This window comes from Pagrus major, chromosome 1 (assembly GCF_040436345.1).
Source record: "Pagrus major chromosome 1, Pma_NU_1.0".
Classification (NCBI taxonomy): Eukaryota; Metazoa; Chordata; class Actinopteri; order Spariformes; family Sparidae; genus Pagrus; species Pagrus major.
Window position 1 is genome coordinate 20,009,296 of NC_133215.1, and position 19,221 is coordinate 20,028,516.

At 43.3% G+C, this 19,221-nt stretch overlaps 1 protein-coding gene across 2 annotated transcripts; it reads left to right on the forward strand.

Moving 5' to 3' along the window:
• The first annotated feature begins 1,236 nt into the window (after positions 1-1,236).
• On the forward strand, positions 1,237-17,882 carry smarca4b (SWI/SNF related BAF chromatin remodeling complex subunit ATPase 4b). Of its 2 annotated transcripts, XM_073468151.1 has the most exons (34): positions 1,237-1,318; positions 1,892-2,142; positions 2,823-2,955; positions 3,743-4,273; positions 4,463-4,561; positions 4,650-4,908; positions 5,018-5,144; positions 5,269-5,442; positions 5,546-5,719; positions 5,818-5,991; positions 6,123-6,170; positions 6,876-7,006; positions 7,877-7,934; positions 8,011-8,120; positions 8,232-8,379; positions 8,462-8,625; positions 8,712-8,778; positions 8,951-9,061; positions 9,592-9,834; positions 9,936-10,049; positions 10,186-10,293; positions 10,766-10,852; positions 10,981-11,027; positions 11,103-11,269; positions 11,419-11,582; positions 11,816-12,076; positions 12,159-12,236; positions 12,323-12,541; positions 12,660-12,922; positions 14,250-14,358; positions 14,484-14,585; positions 14,920-15,052; positions 15,308-15,447; positions 15,635-17,882. In XM_073468151.1, the coding sequence occupies exons 2-34, from the start codon at positions 1,930-1,932 to the stop codon at positions 15,668-15,670; spliced, it is 4,992 nt and encodes a 1,663-aa protein (XP_073324252.1). In that variant the 5' UTR covers positions 1,237-1,318; positions 1,892-1,929; the 3' UTR covers positions 15,671-17,882. The 2 variants fall into 2 exon arrangements, with proteins under 2 accessions (XP_073324252.1, XP_073324261.1); XM_073468160.1 differs by lacking the exons at positions 1,237-1,318; positions 1,892-2,142; positions 2,823-2,955; ... (13 more) ...; positions 8,712-8,778; positions 8,951-9,061 and adding an exon at positions 9,135-9,397.
• Positions 17,883-19,221: the final 1,339 nt, after the last annotated feature.

Here is a 19,221-nt window from a genome sequence, read left to right on the forward strand (position 1 = left end):
TGTCATGCTTATTAGATTTGTATTTTTTTTAAGAGTCATGAGTCTGAGTCAACATCAGCTTCTTCTGCAGTTAATTCCAGTATTAAATTACGCAGTACTGGAAAAGAGTATCCATTCTTCATGGGTGGTATGGGCAACTTTTAACACTTCGACCTAATCTCAGTTGTAATGAGTGCAATAGCCACCTAAAATGACGAATCAACAGGCGCTGTGGTAAGTTTAGCATGGGTTCATTAGAAATGAGCGTCTGGTAAGTTCAGAAAATTACATCACTTTGCTGTAAGAGTGACTTAAAAACCAGGAAAAGACAACACCTATGTCATATGAGATAATATCCAAAATCTCAGATGGTACATAGTCTGATATCACGATAATGGTATATGGATATATATTGTCAAGCCCTTGAATAACTCTTTGTCATTCCAATCAGTTTAAAAGATTTTGTTCTTCAAAATTCACTGGAAAAATGCATAAAATAATAATCTCTGAGAGGATGCCCGTTCCAACTGCTGAATACCCAAATGTATAAAGGCAGCACACACAAATCTTCAGGACAGATGTGACAAATCTCAATTTCACCAGTTTATTCTGGCGGTTAATATAATAATGTTTGCAGGAATTCCAAAAAAGTCTTCAAAAGTTCAGCAAATGCACAAAACTTCATAACAACTTGATTCTCGTGATTCAGTGATATTGAAGGCTGAGTCAAATCTGCTGTTTACAAGAGATGCAGTGACACTGTGTAACACGTTGCTGTAGTTTCAGATTATTGTAGATGTACTCTGAGATAGGTGCATGTCTTAAGGTGGCATGCTCATTTATTTTTATACTGTGAAAATAGTCCCATACAGAAAAGGTCTCATATTTTAAAAGCTTTACTTTATGTGTTTAGGCCGCAGTGTCTGCAAGTTCTGAGGCATTTTTAAAAATAATTAACTTGTCTAAAGAAGCCTTTGAAATACCCTTGAATGCAGTTACGCATTTCTGAAAAATATTGTGGGCTATCTTAGTTTTTATGCTCACTTTTGTTCAAAATTAATATTTGTTCGATTATTATCATAAATCATAAAGAATTACAGACTCGTTTATTCTCCTCGCTGTATAACGAAAGTGAACATTGGAGATCATCTGCACATTTACAAACAAACCAAACAGTCCAGAGGTGATGAACAGTGCGAGTACAGTGGTGGCTGTGGCTGCGCGCGCATGCGCGTTGCCGGGCAGCCGTGACTAGACATTCGGTCATAGGAGCGGTGGAGGGGGCGCTCGAGCCACGTCGGTGAAACAAATCAACGCTTGAAGGCAGATTACAAAGAGGGTGAGTGGACTAATTGCGACAACTGCTGCGTTATTTCTATCTCCCACAAATCTAAAGTCGGGAGCGCAGAAATTCACGCAGGACAGCCTGTCCTGTTGATGCGGGTAGGTCAGTCGCACAACCACAGTCCGCCATTCCCCTTTTTTATATTTAACGAGACACCCTTTGATGGTCTGAGTGAGCAAATTCTCTGTAGCATGGACTCATGTGCATAATTTACAGTATTTCCCCGTGTTGAGTGCGAGTGCAGCGGTAGACCCTGCAGCTGTAATTGTATATGCGCGCAACGGGTGATTTGGTGCAGCGCAGCAGGAGAAGGTCTTCATCTGATAGGTGTTTGACAAAATTCACCCAAATCCTGCAAAGACTGTGAACCCACTTCATTAATCAGAAAAGCACAGGTGAAGGCACGTGTGCAGCTTCACTGTCAAGATATTTTCAAAAGTTTTCTCTAATCAAACAACTGAATGAAGCAGATTGAGATTATCAACCTTGGCATAGTTGTCACACTTCTTCTGCACAGATCATTTCCTCCTCCCACCCTCTCTCTGTCAATTCTCTCCTTTCTATCAGGTCCCTGCTGCTCAGGTGGGAGCAGGAGATCCAGGGTGATGTCGACGCCAGATCCCCCCATGGGAGGCACCCCTCGCCCAGGTCCTTCACCTGGTCCAGGTCCCTCCCCTGGGGCCATGCTGGGCCCCAGCCCCGGACCCTCACCGGGCTCCTCTCACAGTATGATGGGCCCCAGCCCCGGCCCTCCTTCCTCTGGGCACTCCCAGCCAGGGCCGTCTGGATACGGTCAGGACATGCACCCTCTGCACAAAGTAAGGATCTTACAACTGAGACACTCGGCGACTGTTAATTCCAGTTGATTCAAAGAGTGTCAGCAGCTATTTTTACATCAGTATCTCACAATTTTAGGCTCATTTATGCATATAAAAGAGTTTAGACATCACATAGAGCATGTTTGAATGCAAAATTCAAAAGTCATTATCTTATTATTTTATTTGGTGTATAGGAAAGTTAAGCCACTTAAAATTTTCATTAAAGCTCCCATAATGGACACATGTATACACTGACATCGAACACATACAGACCATGTGACTGTCATTACCTTACAACTCCTTACTTTTTTATATAATAGTATTGTCTTTTTGTCATTTTTTTTAAAGGGGCTCTGTGAAACTTCTGCGTAGTTTATGTTGGTGGACTAGCGTTAGCTGCTGTTGCTCTCCGTCAACACTGAGACGAGGCACTCTGGAACATGCATAAAGTCACATCCTTTGTGCTGTCCCAGAAAATCCTTCACAGAGTCCTTCACAGTCCAGCAGCATTAAACAACTTTAAAAATGGCCCACAGGCTTGTATGGGCAGCCGAGAAAGACGAGGAAGGTCTCGCTTTTTCACTTCATGTTCATGTTCACTTCATGTCCTTTTTCTCTAGCTGCAGCTACCTAATAATCCTACCACAGGGACTGATTATAACAGTTGATTCCTCCCACAGCCCATGGAGAGCCTGCATGAGAAGAGCATGAGTGAGGAGAGCCGCTTCAGCCAGATGAAGGGACTGTCTATGAGACAGGGCGGGCACAGCGGTATGGGCCCCCCACCCAGTCCTCTGGACCAACACTCGCAAGGTAGACATGCTATGTAGCTGTATCTTAAGTAATCCCATCCTCTCCGGCATTGTGTAACACAAGTTGTGTGCTTTTAGGTGTGACAAATATGTGATGGTGTAGTCATGCAGCCTGGTTGGCTCATAAGGTGTGTCTCTGTGGTCATAAGCTGTGAAATGAGACATTGTTTTCAACATCTTTCTTTTAATATCAGTTACTACAAATCGCCTGCAGGGAGGCGTTAACAGTTTGGACTCTGCATGCAGCTGGCTGTAAGGAGGTGATACATAGAATGAAGCAAGACAACCAGACAGACGGGCTTAGCATTGTGATTCAGAGTTAAAACAAATTATGAAACAACAGTCTGGTGGGATTTGTTAGGGAATAGCTCATTGCTCATCAGGCTGTGCTGCAGGCGTCTGTTCAAGAAAAGAAGTTTGGGAAATCAGCTTATTTGCTCTGTTGCCAAGAGTAGGATGAGAAGATTGATGGCACTCTCATGTTTTTATGGTAAATGTACAGCTACAGCTTAGCTTGGCGGTCAGACGGTTAGCCTGCCTCCATCCAAAGGTAAAAAAATTCACCTTCCAGCACCTCCAAAGCTCACTGATGAACATGTTATATCTTGTGACAACAGTCACAGTGACAACAAAACTCCAGGAAGTCACTGAGCCCCATGTGAAAGCAAATAATCTTATTTCCCAAAATGTCCCAAATTACTCACCCAGTGAGTAAACGTCTGCTGCATTCACCCAGCACCCCGTCATCTACCTATCTACCTGTCTGTCTTCCTGTCTGTCTCTTCCAGGTTACCACTCTCCATTAGGTGGCTCTGACCACTCCAGTCCTGTCCCTTCAAACGGTCCTCCCTCTGGACCTCTCATGCCATCATCCTCTTCTTCCTCCTCCTCTGGTGGCCCAGGCTCTGCCTCTACACCTTTAGATGGCCCCAGTGGAGATCAACACACTCTGGGTCCCAATAACCGGCCTGGCCCTCCAGGGAGCTCCGGCCCAGGCCCCAGCCCTGGACCCAGTCTGGGCTCCACTGTCCCCAGCCTCGGATCTGGCCTTGAATCTGGAGGCCCGACAGGCCCTACTCCCTTCAACCAGAACCAATTACACCAACTCAGAGCCCAGATCATGGCTTATAAGATGCTGGCCAGAGGACAGCCCCTGCCGGACCACCTCCAGATGGCTGTGCAGGGGAAGAGGCCGATGCCTGGGATGCAGCAGCCGCAGCCCATGTCCAGCCTGGCTCCTGGACCTGGAGGCGGACCAGGGGGTGGACCAGTAGGACCAGGGCCTGGGCCAATGGGCTCAGGCTACAGTCGAGCTCATGGTGAGCATGGATAGGAAATGTTTGGAATACCAAGCTATATCCTACGATCTTTAAACCTGTGTGTTACATTGAATTTTCATCCTGTGGTGAGCAGCAAAAATCCCACAGTCTTCGCCTCAAATTTCAAAATACACCTGTTTTAAATGTGCCGTTAGACATAAGAGAATCTGTGCTTATTTATTTCTTTAGGAATGATGGGTCCAAACATGCCTCCTCCAGGCCCATCGGGTACTCCAACTGGGATGCAGGGACAAAACCCAAACGGACCTCCCAAGTCCTGGCCTGAAGGTATGTGTTGCTGCTGTAAGACCTTGTGAAACCTGTCAGCCATCGCTGAACTAGAATACATTTATTCCCTCCCCTCACTTCCCTCCAGGCCCCATGGTGAATGCAGCAGCGCCCTCCAACGCACCCCAAAAGCTGATTCCCCCTCAGCCGACTGGCCGGCCCTCTCCTGCTCCTCCTTCAGTTCCTCCTGCTGCCTCCCCAGTAATGCCTCCACAGACCCAGTCCCCTGGCCAGCCGGCACAGCCTACTCCCATGATGCCTTACCACGCCAAGCAGAACCGTATTACCCCCATCCAGAAACCCTGCGGCCTCGACCCGGTGGAGATACTGCAGGAGAGGGAGTACAGGTATGCCACAGCCTCCATCTCATTTACTTTTACTGGAGTAGAAAGTGAGTGAATTGTACTTTAGCAGCTTCAATCTGAAACGGCAGCTGAGTACTGTTTGCTCCCTCAGGTTACAGGCGCGTATCACTCATCGCATCGCTGAACTGGAGAACCTGCCGGGCTCTCTGGCTGGTGATTTACGTACCAAAGCTACCATAGAGCTCAAAGCCCTCCGACTGCTCAACTTCCAGAGACAGGTACACAATGCACTTCATCATCAGACTTCACATTTTCACCTTTAAAACCTGCACATCATGATATTTCTGCATGCTGTCAGTGGTGGTGGTGTCGACGAGTCCATGTTTGTATATTTGTCGACAGCTTCGTCAGGAGGTGGTGGTGTGTATGCGTCGTGACACGGCTCTAGAGACCGCCCTTGACGCCAAGGCCTACAAGCGAAGCAAGCGTCAGTCTCTGCGCGAGGCCCGCATCACAGAGAAACTGGAGAAACAGCAGAAGATTGAGCAGGAGCGCAAACGCAGGCAGAAACATCAGGTAGAGGATGGTTGTGACGTCACCTGTGAAAAGATTCAAAGTGGTATTTTCTCCTTTGTTTTGTCTGAATTGTCCTTCACCCAAACTTGCGCTCTAATCTTAGGAGTACCTTAACAGCATCCTGCAGCACGCCAAAGACTTCAAAGAGTACCACCGCTCCATCACAGGCAAGATGCAGAAACTGACCAAAGCTGTGGCCACCTACCACGCCAACACTGAACGTGAGCAGAAGAAAGAGAATGAGCGTATAGAAAAAGAGAGGATGAGGAGGCTTATGGTAAGAAGATAAAGTTACGCAAGCATGCACATAAATTACAAGACAGCAAACACATCCTACTTCACTTCACACACTTGTATATTTGTCGGTCCTGCCAGGCTGAGGATGAGGAAGGCTATCGTAAACTGATTGACCAGAAGAAGGATAAGCGTCTGGCCTACCTGCTGCAGCAGACTGACGAGTATGTCGCCAACCTCACCGAGCTGGTCAGAGCTCACAAAGCGGCACAGGCTCTCAAGGAAAAGAAGAAGAAGAAGAAGAAAAAGAAGAAGGTAGAGAAGACACAGATTTATTCCGTCAGCTACAACAGCTGTGATTGTTATTTCTGATAATCAACGACTTCTACACCCGAGTGTCGTATGTGATCTGTGTTGGGATTAGTCAACTTCTTCTTGACTTGCAGATGGAGACTGTAGAGGGTCAGACTCCTTCCATGGGTCCTGATGGAGAGGTGAGCAGATGCAGCAGCTGTTTACGTCTCTATGACAGTAAACTGAATATCTTTGGGTTGTGGACTAAACAAGATATTTAAGGTCATCATCTCTGCCTTCTGACATGTTATAGACCAAACAACTAATCAATTAATGGAGAAAATAATCAACAGATTAATCAGCAATGGAAGTAATCATTAGTTGCAGCCCTCATGCTGCTTATTAAAATGTATACTTGCTCTTTAAAAAGGCTGCGTTCACGAATGCAAACCTGATTCTTTGTTTTGTTGCTGTCTCCTGTCTCTATGGAGACGTCCTTTCAAACATTAGATCAAATTTCACACAAGCTTCAGGAGGTCACGATTTGCTTCTCAATGTTGTCATGGCAAAGAGTAGACTCTAACCCTGCCACTGCTCTTTGCTCCTGTAGTGCTCTTAAGTTCACGGTTACTGCACAACATTTTGATCAAACATCACTTTATATATACAAGTCTCAAAGTGATCAAACATAAAAGTTACAATGTAATAAACACAAAGAAACCCGAAAGAGAATAAAATATGTGTAGAAATAATACTCATGCAGGTTACACTACTACATCATAATTAATGGATACTTTTGGAATATTTTGTAAACTGTCTGAAGCTTTGTCTTATTTAATTTAGTCTCTATTTAAACCAAGTCCGAACTACCCAGTACAACAGATAACCCTCATCCTCCCCTGCAGCCTCTGGATGAGACGAGTCAGATGAGTGACCTGCCTGTGAAGGTCATCCATGTTGACAGTGGGAACATCCTGACGGGGGTGGACGCTCCTAAAGCCGGACAGCTGGAGACCTGGCTGGAGATGAACCCGGGGTGAGACCGACTGGAGAGAGGAAGCGTGATTTGTCAGTGCGTGTGGAGAGGAGGGGTCTTTTTAGCCTCAGGAAGAAGTGGTGTGGCTGCAGGTGCAGGAATGTCGGTCAGTCTGTTGACTGATTCTAGTCAGCGGGTGAAATGTATGCATGTTGAAACGCTGAATATTAACACACAGAAATATTAATATCAAAATATTAAATTTGGATGCTAACTATCAGCCTGTTAACATCCTCTACTTTTACTTAACTAGCATGTCTCCTGTTGGCGTGCTGAACATTAGCTAACATGCTAACTGCTTGTTAGTTAGTTAATATGCTAACTATGTTGATGTGATGAATATGAATTTGCCAATCATTAGCAAACGAGCTAACAGCTATAAGTTAGATGTTAGTTAATGTACTAACTGTATATGTGATAAGCATTACATTGCTTAACATTAGCTTAAATGCTAACTGCATATTAGTTAATATGCTAACTGTATGTTAGTGTGGTAAATATTAAATTGCAAAACATTAGTTAACATGCTAACTGAATGTTAGTTATAATATGCTCACTGCATGTTAGTGTGGTAAATGTTCAATTGCCGAACATTAGCTAACAGGCTAACTAATTGTTAGTTATTTACTGTGCTATCTGTATGATACGATAGTGTGGTAAATACTATATGCAACATTAACTTCTAAGTACAGCTGAGCCTAATTACCCCTGAAGTACAGCTCAGACTGATGACAGTTGAGTTGTACAGAGGATAAACCTTTTTTGCTTTTAGCTAAAACATAGCTTTTATCCTCAGCTGCACAGTTTTATTCTCAAAGTTGCTCTTTCCAGTCTGTTCATTTAATTTAAGTGTGCATGTATTTTGTCCAGTTATGAGGTGGCTCCCCGCTCAGACAGTGAAGACAGCGAGGAGGAGGAAGAGGAGGAGGTGGGTTGTTTTAAAAGACGATGTTTGAAGCCAGTTTCATATTCACTGCTCCAATCACTGACCAGCTGTCTGGCAGGAGGACGAGGAGGAGCCTCATCCGTCGGCTACACCGGTGGAGGAAAAGAAGAAGATTACAGACCCTGACTGCGAAGACGTGTCGGAGGTGGACGTCAGACACATCATTGAGTGAGCACATATGCGGAGAACTACATTTTAATACATTTTTAGTACTATTTTTTTTTTTTTTTAAATGCAGGTGATCAAAAGGTGTTACAAAACTCTTATGTGTTTCTGCAGAAATGCTAAACAGGATGTGGATGACGAATACAGCGGTGCAGCGTTCGCCCGAGGGCTCCAATCGTATTACTCCGTGGCTCACGCCGTCACAGAGAGGGTGGATAAACAGTCCAGTTTATTAATAAATGGACAACTCAAACAGTATCAGGTAAACAAGCACAATTAAATAAACTACATGATATTCTTGATTTGTCACGTAAAACAGACTTTCTCACGTCCTCGTCTGTCAGATTAAAGGTCTGGAGTGGCTGGTTTCACTCTACAACAATAACCTGAATGGGATCCTGGCGGATGAGATGGGTCTGGGAAAAACCATCCAGACTATCGCCCTCATCACGTACCTCATGGAGCTCAAACGGCTCAATGGACCCTACCTCATCATTGTACCCCTCTCGTGAGCCAGCGCTGCAACATTATTAGTTTTACACTGCAGACACTACTAATTTGTTGAGTGATAACTGAGCTGTCTGTCCTTGACAGAACTCTTTCTAACTGGGTGTATGAGTTTGATAAGTGGGCACCGACGGTCGTGAAAGTGTCCTACAAGGTGAGGTTTCACATTCACACCACCCAAATGAATTGTTCTTACTTCCGGCACACTAAATGTGACAATTCACTGCATTATATTCTTGCTTTTATCATAAAATGTTGAATTAAAGCAACAAAATGTCATTTCAGACGCCATCTTTCATTGATCTTTCCCAAATGATGTCTTTCAGGGCTCTCCGGCTGCGAGAAGAGCCTTCGTTCCCCAACTCCGCAGTGGAAAGTTTAATGTTTTACTCACTACTTACGAGTACATCATCAAGGATAAACAAGTACTGGCCAAGGTGAGTTGTGATGTACAAGTAAACACAAGCAGAAGGACATGCACAAACACACCCAGGCAGGCATAGTATAACTCTCTCCCTCTACACATGCACACAACAAGATTTCATTGCTTATTTGTTGCGCTGTGTTTTTGTTTGTTGGCTCCCGCTCCCCAAATCCCCAAAGTCCCCTCAAAGTATTTGATCGTGGCCAATCTGACCGCCCCCTGTGCTGCGTCTCAGTGCTTTCTCCTAGGTGCTGACATCGCCTGTATACCGAGTCTCCCACTGTCCTCTATGGCTGTCATGCTGCTTTGCACTCATGTAGTCATATAGGCTTCCTGACTGTGCTGAAAGGTGGGTGTTGTACTTCAGACGAGTTTTTCCCCATGTGGTAGCTCAAGGCTCGGAACCCAGCCAGCTTGTGTCATGAGGACAAACTGGGCAAGAGATCTTCCTCATGAGCTCTCTCTGTTTTTGGTTAGTTTGGATCTGTGAGACAGAATAATAGAAGCTCCATCAACATTTCTTTCCCCCTCTCTGCTCTCCAGATTCGTTGGAAGTACATGATCGTAGACGAAGGCCACCGTATGAAGAACCACCACTGTAAGCTGACCCAGGTTCTGAACACGCACTACCTGGCCCCACGGCGAGTCCTGCTGACAGGAACGCCGCTGCAGAACAAACTACCTGAGCTCTGGGCGTTGCTCAACTTCCTCCTGCCCACCATCTTCAAGAGCTGCAGCACCTTCGAGCAGTGGTTCAACGCTCCTTTTGCCATGACTGGAGAGAAGGTGTGCAGGACTTCTTCTTTTTAAATAAGTCCTTGAGAGATGATATCAGGCGGAAGGTACAATGTCTTTCTTGTCAAATGTCTCCTTCTTTTACTCTCCAGGTGGATCTGAATGAAGAGGAAACCATCTTGATTATCCGTCGTCTCCACAAAGTGCTTCGGCCCTTCCTGTTACGCAGATTAAAGAAGGAAGTGGAGGCTCAACTTCCAGAGAAGGCAGGTTTCACCTATTTCAGGATACATGCCAACACAAAAACACAGAATGGCCCAGAAGAGCTGATAACAGATATACTGATGTCCTCTGTTGTTGTCCACTTCTTCCATTAAATCAACCTGTCTCTCCATCTGATAGGTGGAATACGTGATCAAGTGTGACATGTCGTCTCTTCAGAGGGTGCTGTACAGGCACATGCAGGCCAAGGGGGTCCTGCTCACTGACGGATCAGAGAAAGACAAGAAGGTGAGGGTGAAAAACACTTCAGCTCTGTGGGAATTTATAATGTGGGCATCTTTTTAACTAACACCAAAATTAAACTATTGAAAACTATAATTAAACTGTCACTAGGAAGTATACCGGCCACATTTTTTTTTTATTCTGGAAATGATAGTTGTACAGCATGATAGTTTAATAACATGCCTAGGTGAAAGATGTCAAGCATACAGTACACTGTGATCTGTAGCAGAAATAAACTTAATGATATTCATGATCACTGTATCTAAACTCAATTTTGAAAAACAAGATGCCTCACAAGATGACTGATATGAAATGAGAGTATGAAACTGGATCTTATTTGGTCCTCGGCTCTCACTTATAAATACTTACTGGTTTAATTGATGTCTAGATAAATGTCCTTGGACGAGCCTTTAGGAATAAATGTGAAATGATTGAATAAAACTGTGATTACAGGCATTGTGCACATTGTGTTTACCAGGGTAAAGGAGGCACAAAGACGCTGATGAACACCATCATGCAGCTGAGGAAGATCTGTAACCACCCGTACATGTTCCAGCAAATAGAGGTACAACAACCTTTTGTCTCCAGTTTTTGTTTCCCCCCGTGTGTGATTGAAAATCTCTCTTTCCAGGCAGACAAGTTTTTGATTGTGTTTGACTTAATTACAGAATACATTTTTTATTGTTTTTGCAGGAATCCTTCTCTGAACATTTAGGATTCTCTGGTGGGATAGTCCAGGGGTAAGTAATAAGTCTGGTTTAGTTCAAGATCACACACGGACAAATTGTAACCTGATCCCCCTGCCTTGTCTTTAGTCTGGACTTGTATCGGGCATCAGGAAAGTTTGAGGTGTTGGATCGAATCCTACCAAAGCTGAGAGCCACAAACCACAAAGTGCTGCTCTTCTGTCAGATGACCTCACTCATGACAATCATGGAGGACTACTTTGCCTATCGCAGCTTCAAGTATCTGCGTCTTGATGGTGAGACAGTTTACTTTCACAAGTGTTTGTGTATTTTGTTTATATTTCATTCATTCGTTTCCCTAAAATCTCGTTTCTTGCTTTGTTTTGTATTTTCTTCTATTTCCTCACCTGCTGTTTTCTCTTGTCCTTACTGTCCTACATCTCAGGCACTACGAAGGCTGAGGATAGAGGAATGTTACTGAAGACATTCAATGACCCAGAGTCAGAGTACTTTATCTTCCTCCTGAGCACAAGAGCTGGAGGCCTCGGCCTCAACCTGCAGTCTGCAGACACTGTGGTTATCTTTGACTCTGACTGGAACCCACATCAGGTGTGATGCACATTTGTTTTAATTTACAAGAGAGACCCCCGCAACAGCACAGAAACCAGAGTTTAGGACAAGACTATAATTGATTGCCAGTATTTAGTTTGTTGGGGTTTAAAAAATTAGATGCACGTTTACAAGTGAGGTGCCACCGAAGTTATTGCGGCTTATGGACTTGGGCAACCGTCTCTTTTCTCTCAGAGTAACATTTGATCCCGGCCACAAATTCTCTTTCCCAGGACCTGCAAGCCCAGGACAGAGCTCACCGTATCGGCCAACAGAACGAGGTGCGTGTGTTGCGTCTCTGCACTGTCAACAGTGTGGAGGAGAAAATCTTGGCTGCTGCCAAGTACAAACTGAACGTGGACCAGAAGGTCATCCAGGCTGGCATGTTCGACCAGAAATCTTCGAGCCACGAGCGCAGGGCCTTCCTGCAGGCCATACTGGAACACGAGGAGCAAGACGAGGTCTGGGGACAGGAAGTGTGTCTACGCATTAATGTGTGTGCAAGCACCAGCGACACGCAATTTTAAAGTGTGATTTCTTAAGCGCTGCTTGCCAATGTGTGTCTGATGTACTCAGGAGGAGGACGAGGTGCCAGACGACGAGACGGTCAACCAGATGATCGCGAGGAGTGAGGAGGAGTTTGACCAGTTCATGGTCAGTGGTTTGAAGATGATTTAGCTCATACAAGTCCACATCAACAGCCCTAATTTTGCCCTTTCTTCTTCCTATCCCTTCATCAGCGTATGGATCTAGACCGGCGACGCGAGGAGGCCCGTAACCCGCGTCGAAAGCCTCGTCTTATGGAGGAGGACGAGCTGCCCACGTGGATTATGAAGGACGATGCTGAGGTTGAACGGCTGACCTGCGAGGAGGAGGAGGAGAAAATGTTTGGACGAGGTTCTCGGCAGCGGAAGGAGGTGGACTATAGCGATTCACTGACTGAGAAGCAGTGGCTTAAGGTGATTCGCCTCATGGGGATAGGACAGTGCTGAGAGGCAGATGTCAAATTTGAATTAAAAGACAAAATAAATAAAATAGCTTTATTGTAATCTGACTGTCTGTGTCTTTCCTGTGCAGGCGATCGAGGAGGGCACGCTGGAAGAGGTGGAGGAAGAGGTACGTCACAAAAAGACGACCCGGAAGAGGAAGCGGGACCGCGACGTGGACCTCCCTGGCCCCTCCTCTTCTTCGGGGGGACGAGGTAGAGGGGACAAAGATGAAGATGGGAAGAGGCAGAGGAAGAGGGGACGACCGCCTGCTGAGAAACTCTCCCCAAATCCCCCGGCCCTCACGAAGAAGATGAGGAAGATAGTGGATGCTGTTATCAAGTATAAAGACAGGTAGCAGAAAAGAGCTTTGGCTGTAGTCTGTGACACATGTGAAGTTCTCTTTGAGTTATAAACATTATGTATAACAGTTGACATGTTTTGTAGTGCATAAAAGCTGATATTAAAGGTGCAGCAGGACCTTTACCATAGAATGAGTATAATAAATAAACATTTCAACACTCAAGGATCATGTGTGAAACACAGCTGGAAATGACAAATGAGTAGTTACACTTCTATTGCAGTATTTTCCAGCATTACTTAATTGTATCACGTCCTCACTCATGATTTCTGCACCATCTCTGTTGTGAAATGTGACCATCACGTTTTAGATTCAACTGAAGGTCAATGTAGAAGTTATGTAACACGTCCTTGGACAAAGTTTCCACAGCTGCTTATACGCATTGCCTGAAATAATGTGTTTTTTCCTAAAGCAATGAACAGAAGCCAAAAACACTTGTTCTACTCTCTCCAAAGCCTCAGAGTTTGATACATTTATCACTGAATCCAACGTTCGAAAAAAGGACCCGAACGCAAGATACAGAGGCAGGCAGGTTGAAAAACAAAAGGCGAGCTTGGATAAAATGAAGCTGAAGTCCACAAAAACAAAAGGCACGTCATAAAAATCTGGCAACAGAACATAAATCCAAGAGTGCAAATAAATAAACCAACCAGTGCAAACCAGGGCGACACAAGCAGAAGACAGAGAGTGATGGAGAAACAGGCTTAAATACAGAGGCACCCATCAACCTGTGAAACACAGATGAACACAGAAAACAGGTGGGAAAACTACAACTTTTCCTATAGATGCCACACAAATTACATCAAATACACGACACTACTACGAACTACTACATACCAGTACACGCTGGAGAGTGACATAAAGAAAACTATATTTAAGCAGAAGTTTCTTTTTCACATTTTATATACACTTTTTAATGTCATGCTACTTTAATCAGCAGAGATTGTGTAAGAGAAATAAGGCTTCAGCCGTTTTCATTATCGATTAATCTACCAATTATTTTCACAATAAATCAGTTCATTGTTTAGTCCATAAAATGTCAAACAAGTTTGAAACATGCTCATCACGATTCCCCAGAGCCCAAAGTGACATCTGCAAATTGCTTCTTTTGTCCAACCAACAGTCCAAAACCCAAAGACTCTTCATTCACTATCAGAAATGACAAAGAAAAGCAACACATCCTGACATTTAAGAAACTGAAACCAGCAAATGTTTGACAATGTCTGAAACGATTAATCGATATTTAAAATAGTTATATTTTAATTCATGAGGAGCCTTTGTGTTTGTTTTGTCTAATCCTGATGATGTCACTTCCTGCAGCGCCAGCGGGCGTCAGCTGAGCGAGGTCTTCATCCAGCTTCCGTCTCGAAAAGAGCTGCCAGAGTACTACGAACTGATCCGTAAGCCTGTGGACTTCAGGAAGATCAAGGTGAGATCAGAGAAGGAAAGGATCGCTGTGTTGATTATTTATAGATTTATAAGTTAACAAATGCACATAATATGTTACTTTTGTCTCATTTACTAAGTGATGTATGAGCTGTATCTTCACTGTAGGAGAGGATTCGAGGTCATCGCTACCGCAGTCTGGGTGACCTGGAGAGAGACGTCATGCTGCTCTTCCAAAACGCTCAGACCTTCAACCTGGAGGGGTCGCTGGTGAGACTCACTGTGCACAGTATTCACTCACGGACAAAGCGAAACACCTCTCTCTGCCAAATAAAGACATAAAGAAAGCAAATAAATAATATCTCAGTCATAACTGCGACAATAACTGTAGAAATAATGCAGTTTGTTGAGCTTTCAGGGCCACCTTACCTAAATCATATCATGCATCGCAGAGGACTTGATTTAGTTCTTAACTAAAATGTAATTTGTCGTACATGAAGTGCGAATGCTGAAAACTATTTATTTTTCTGTCAGTGTTGCCCGTATGTACACACTGTTGACTATAAACAGTTTGTCTTCTACCCTATTTCTCTGATTCGAGCAGATATATGAAGACTCCATCGTACTCCAGTCAGTGTTCACCAGTTTGAGGCAAAAGATCGAGAAGGAGGAGGAAAGTGAGGGAGAGGACAGTGAGGAAGAGGAAGACGAGCTGGAGGAAGGATCAGAGTCCGAAAGTATGTGCATGTCTGTGTGAGGAGAGTGGCAGAGGAGAAACTACTCAGTCATATGTTGACGAAGGTTCTCAGTCATCCAGGTCATGGCAATGCTAAGTGCTATATCGTAGGCAACTGGACGTGTTTCAGTTTCTTGAAGACGTTTCACCTCTCGTTGTCAGTAATGCTGTTTCATGCTTTAGATTAGTTTTAGTCGTACTTACACCATAAACATACCATAGACATGTGTGTGTTTGTGTGTTTGATTGTCTCCAGCTCGTTCAGTGAAAGTGAAGATTCGCCTGGGAAGGAAGGATAAAGCTGGAGATCGAGGGAAGGGACGCAGCAGACGAACAGGACGCACCAGAGCCAAACCTGTCGTCAGTGATGACGACTCTGAGGATGAGCAGGAAGAGGTAACTGTGCTTACCTTTATTGTTGGAAACAGATTAATAACAGAGTGTAGAGGGATAAAGGAAACACAATATTCAAAGTTCAGCATTAATACAACTAACAAAAGCTGTTATTCAGAGGTCAAAACCAAGGTGAACACCCCGATGACCTGTCGACCTTTTCTAGTTTTCTCTTTCGTCTCTTTTCCAGGAGCGCTCCCCCAGTGCCACTGATGAGGAGTCCTGAACTGTACTGTAATGTGGAAGAGAAGGAAGCATAAAGCACCGCACATAGAGTAAATAAAACATGAGTCTGTCAACTCCATTCACCCTCAGTCAAATGTGACAGGACTGAAATAGAAAGGTTTCCAATACTGTCAATACAGGAACAGGTACATACTGTGTTGTTATTATTTAACCAGTCATATAGGTGTCACATAGAAAACAGTTCACATTGCAAATTTCCCCGTTGTGGTACTATTAAAGGATTATCTTATCTTTATATCATAAAATACACAAATCAATGGGTCTATGCACGTCGCTGCATTAAAGCTTCTCTGTTTCTCTGCTGAAAAAGTCTCACAGAGGGATCAGAGGAGCTTTTTTTCTTTATTTGCAATGTCAGGAGAGATTTTGATCAGTTTTACTGAGAATGTCGTCTGTGCAGATGTATAATCTGTTTGTTCTGATGTGTATGAAGATAGTGGCCGAGAAAAACTAAGAAACGTAAATTTGGCAGTTAGGGACGAGGCAAAAATCAATATAAGAGTATATTGTGACACGTAACAGAAATGGTCTTTACTGCGATAAACAAGAACAAACACAATCGAGTGTGGACTGTTGTCCGTTTACAGACACAACTAACACACTGCAGTTCAGTTTTTTTGTCCTTTTAGTACATTTTAATGCCGTTTGAAGAGATTTTGAATCCCTCTTCAATGATTATTTAATATATTTAGACAATTTCAACCAAGTTAATTGTGCTATTAATTTTGTCATGATTTGCATTTGCTTTACTGAGAGTCCTCTCCAGCTCTACTTATAAAATATACTGCAAAAACATTTCAGAATTTGAGTTTAAAACATTCACAAACATAAACATTACCAACAGGGTGAGGAAACAACAGTGTTGGGCCGTCCTCTCTCATAATACCACTTTGCACTGCAAGATAGCTCCTGTAGTTTCAGCTGTGAGTTTGCTACTTAGTTTTATAAGTAAAAAAACATCACAGAATGACAAGAAAGGAAATATTTTACACAACTGTACACCTTCTGAATTCAGATTTCTCTCGTTTGCCAAACTAAAATGAGCTTAATTGCCTCGTTAACCCATCGTAAAACATACTACCCCTTTTGGAGTTACTTCTGGCCACTTCTTACAAATTGCACCTTTCAGAGGATACAGATTTAATTAGTTATACTCTGATATACTGTAACTATGTTGTTAACAAACAAGTAACAAGACATTTAATCTCCTATAAGGTCTATATTTATCAAGGTTTTCTCATATTTTGCACAATTCACATCCAGAACCTCGTCCTTAGCTAACCCTGAGGAGTTACAACGGGCAGGAGCCAGTGAAGTGAAATAAACAACGTTGAATGTAAACAGAAAATGTTTTTAGACGGAGCTGTTTTCACCCAGCGTGAAGCTTCCACCTTACCTCACCTTCCCTTCCCTCTGGCCACACATGTAAACAAACCTGATGTTTCACCTATGTTTCACTGTGGAGCTGTGTTGTAACGACAGTCAGCCTCATTGGAGCCACTGTGATTACCGAGGTGTGTGTACATCACGCTGGCTGTTTCAGTTGGAAATCCAGCCCGCTGTGGCTGCAGGGTGTTTCCAGACTTCTCAGAAGCTCTTCAGCGACTCAACACAGACATTTGACTGAGGTTTGATGGAGCTGAGTTCAGGTCATTTTCCAAATATTGTATAAATGGTACAGTATAAAAACAATTTACTCCACCATGCTGCTGCTTTCCTGTTACACTTCCAATATAAGCACTTATAACTGTTGATTGTAGACTTAAAGAATTATGAGGTCGTAATTCATCGACGAGTACTGTAACTCTAATCGCTTCTCCTTCAGTTGTTGTGCGGTGATTTTAGGTTTTCAAAACATGTTTAATGTATTTCTTCTTTGCACTTTTTATGTCACTGATTTTCAAGACAAAGGACCAGAGGGACAGCGGCTCCTCTCTGCTTGTGAACGCCTCTTGGCTGTATGGTGTTGGATATATACTGTATAGAGTATTTTTAGAGTATAATGTCAATGCACGTGTGTACAGCTCGCAAGTTCAGTACTGTACTTTTTTCATTATGGTAGATAACTAGCGTGAAGAACATACAACCAAAGCATCGACATCTCCTCCACTAAATTATTGGGCTTTGTCTGTGTTGTTGTCGTCATTGTCGCTGAAACTCAAATCGTAACAATAAATCACAGTAAGAGTGAATGTTGTCAGTTGTATGATTTAATGCTTGACTAAAGTAGTCATTTAATTAGTTAGTTGTTTGTAAAGTAATCTACATTAGAGCTGCAAGGATTAAAGGGTAACGCCATCATTTTTACAGGTCTTGGAGAGTACTACTGCATACGTGAAAACAGTAGTACAAAGCCTTTTGTGGCTCCAGAGGAAGCTGCATGTAATCTGGTAAATTACCTCCAGTGATGTCACTCAGTAGCTAAGTTGCATCGTGGGTAATGTAGGTACCACGTTTGGAAGAGGAGGAAGAATGTGTGGAATAAAAAACCTCTAGTTTGATCATTTGTTTCTTAACTGTCCATAATGAGTCCAGCAGCGTTATAGGAGTAAAATAACTAGACCAGCGGACTGCTTTGCAAAACCTGGTGCCTACATTACCCACAATGCAACTAACTGAGTGACATCAGTGGAGGCAGTTTATCAGATCACTTGCAGCTCAAATTTTTTTTTGCCATTTTATAGACCCAACAACGAAACGATTAATCAAGAAAATAATCGACGTATTAATCAACTTTGAAAATAATCATTTTGCTGCAGCTCTAATCGGCAACTGTTTTGATAATTGATAAAGAGTTTGAGTCACTTTTTTCAAGCAAAAGTGCAAAAGAATGTGAGGATTTGCTACTTTTATTTGTCTTATATGACAGTAAACTGAATATATTTGAGTATGAGACTGTAAGTTGAACAAAAACAAGCTATTTATTATCTGTTTTTTGTGTGTGGACGTTTTATACAATCAAAAAAATAATCAGCAGATTGATCACTAATGAACATAGCCATTACAGCCCTCGTGTGATGTATTTTAGCACTCCAGATCAATTTTGATATTCGCAATTTCATGGTTTTGGTTTTTGGTTAGTTGTATCCTGTTTTATTCTGTAGTTTATATCCTCATGTGTCTTGTCAATTTCTACTTCCTGCTCACCTGTGTTCCCAGTGTTGTTTCCCTCCTGTGGTCCTCCCCAGTCTGATTCCCCCAGCACCTGTCTCACATCAGTCTCGTTGACACTGCCCTGTTCCCAGTGTCTCTCTACCTGTTTTTCATCCCCTCGTTAGGGGATGTGTTGTTCCCTCACTCTTTGTTGGTATGTCTATTTCCACCAACATATCTCCTCAGTCCTCATGTGTTCCTGTTGTCCCTGATTTGTTCCTTGTGGTTTTTCTGGGTTGTCCTCATTTTTGTATTTCTCTTTAGTTTTTTCCTTGGACTTTCCTTTGCCTGTCTTTTGGTTTTGGTTTCACACTAGACAGCTGGAGCTGGATCAGCTCATTAAAGCTCACTTGTTGTTTTCAACCTGCCTGCCTCTGT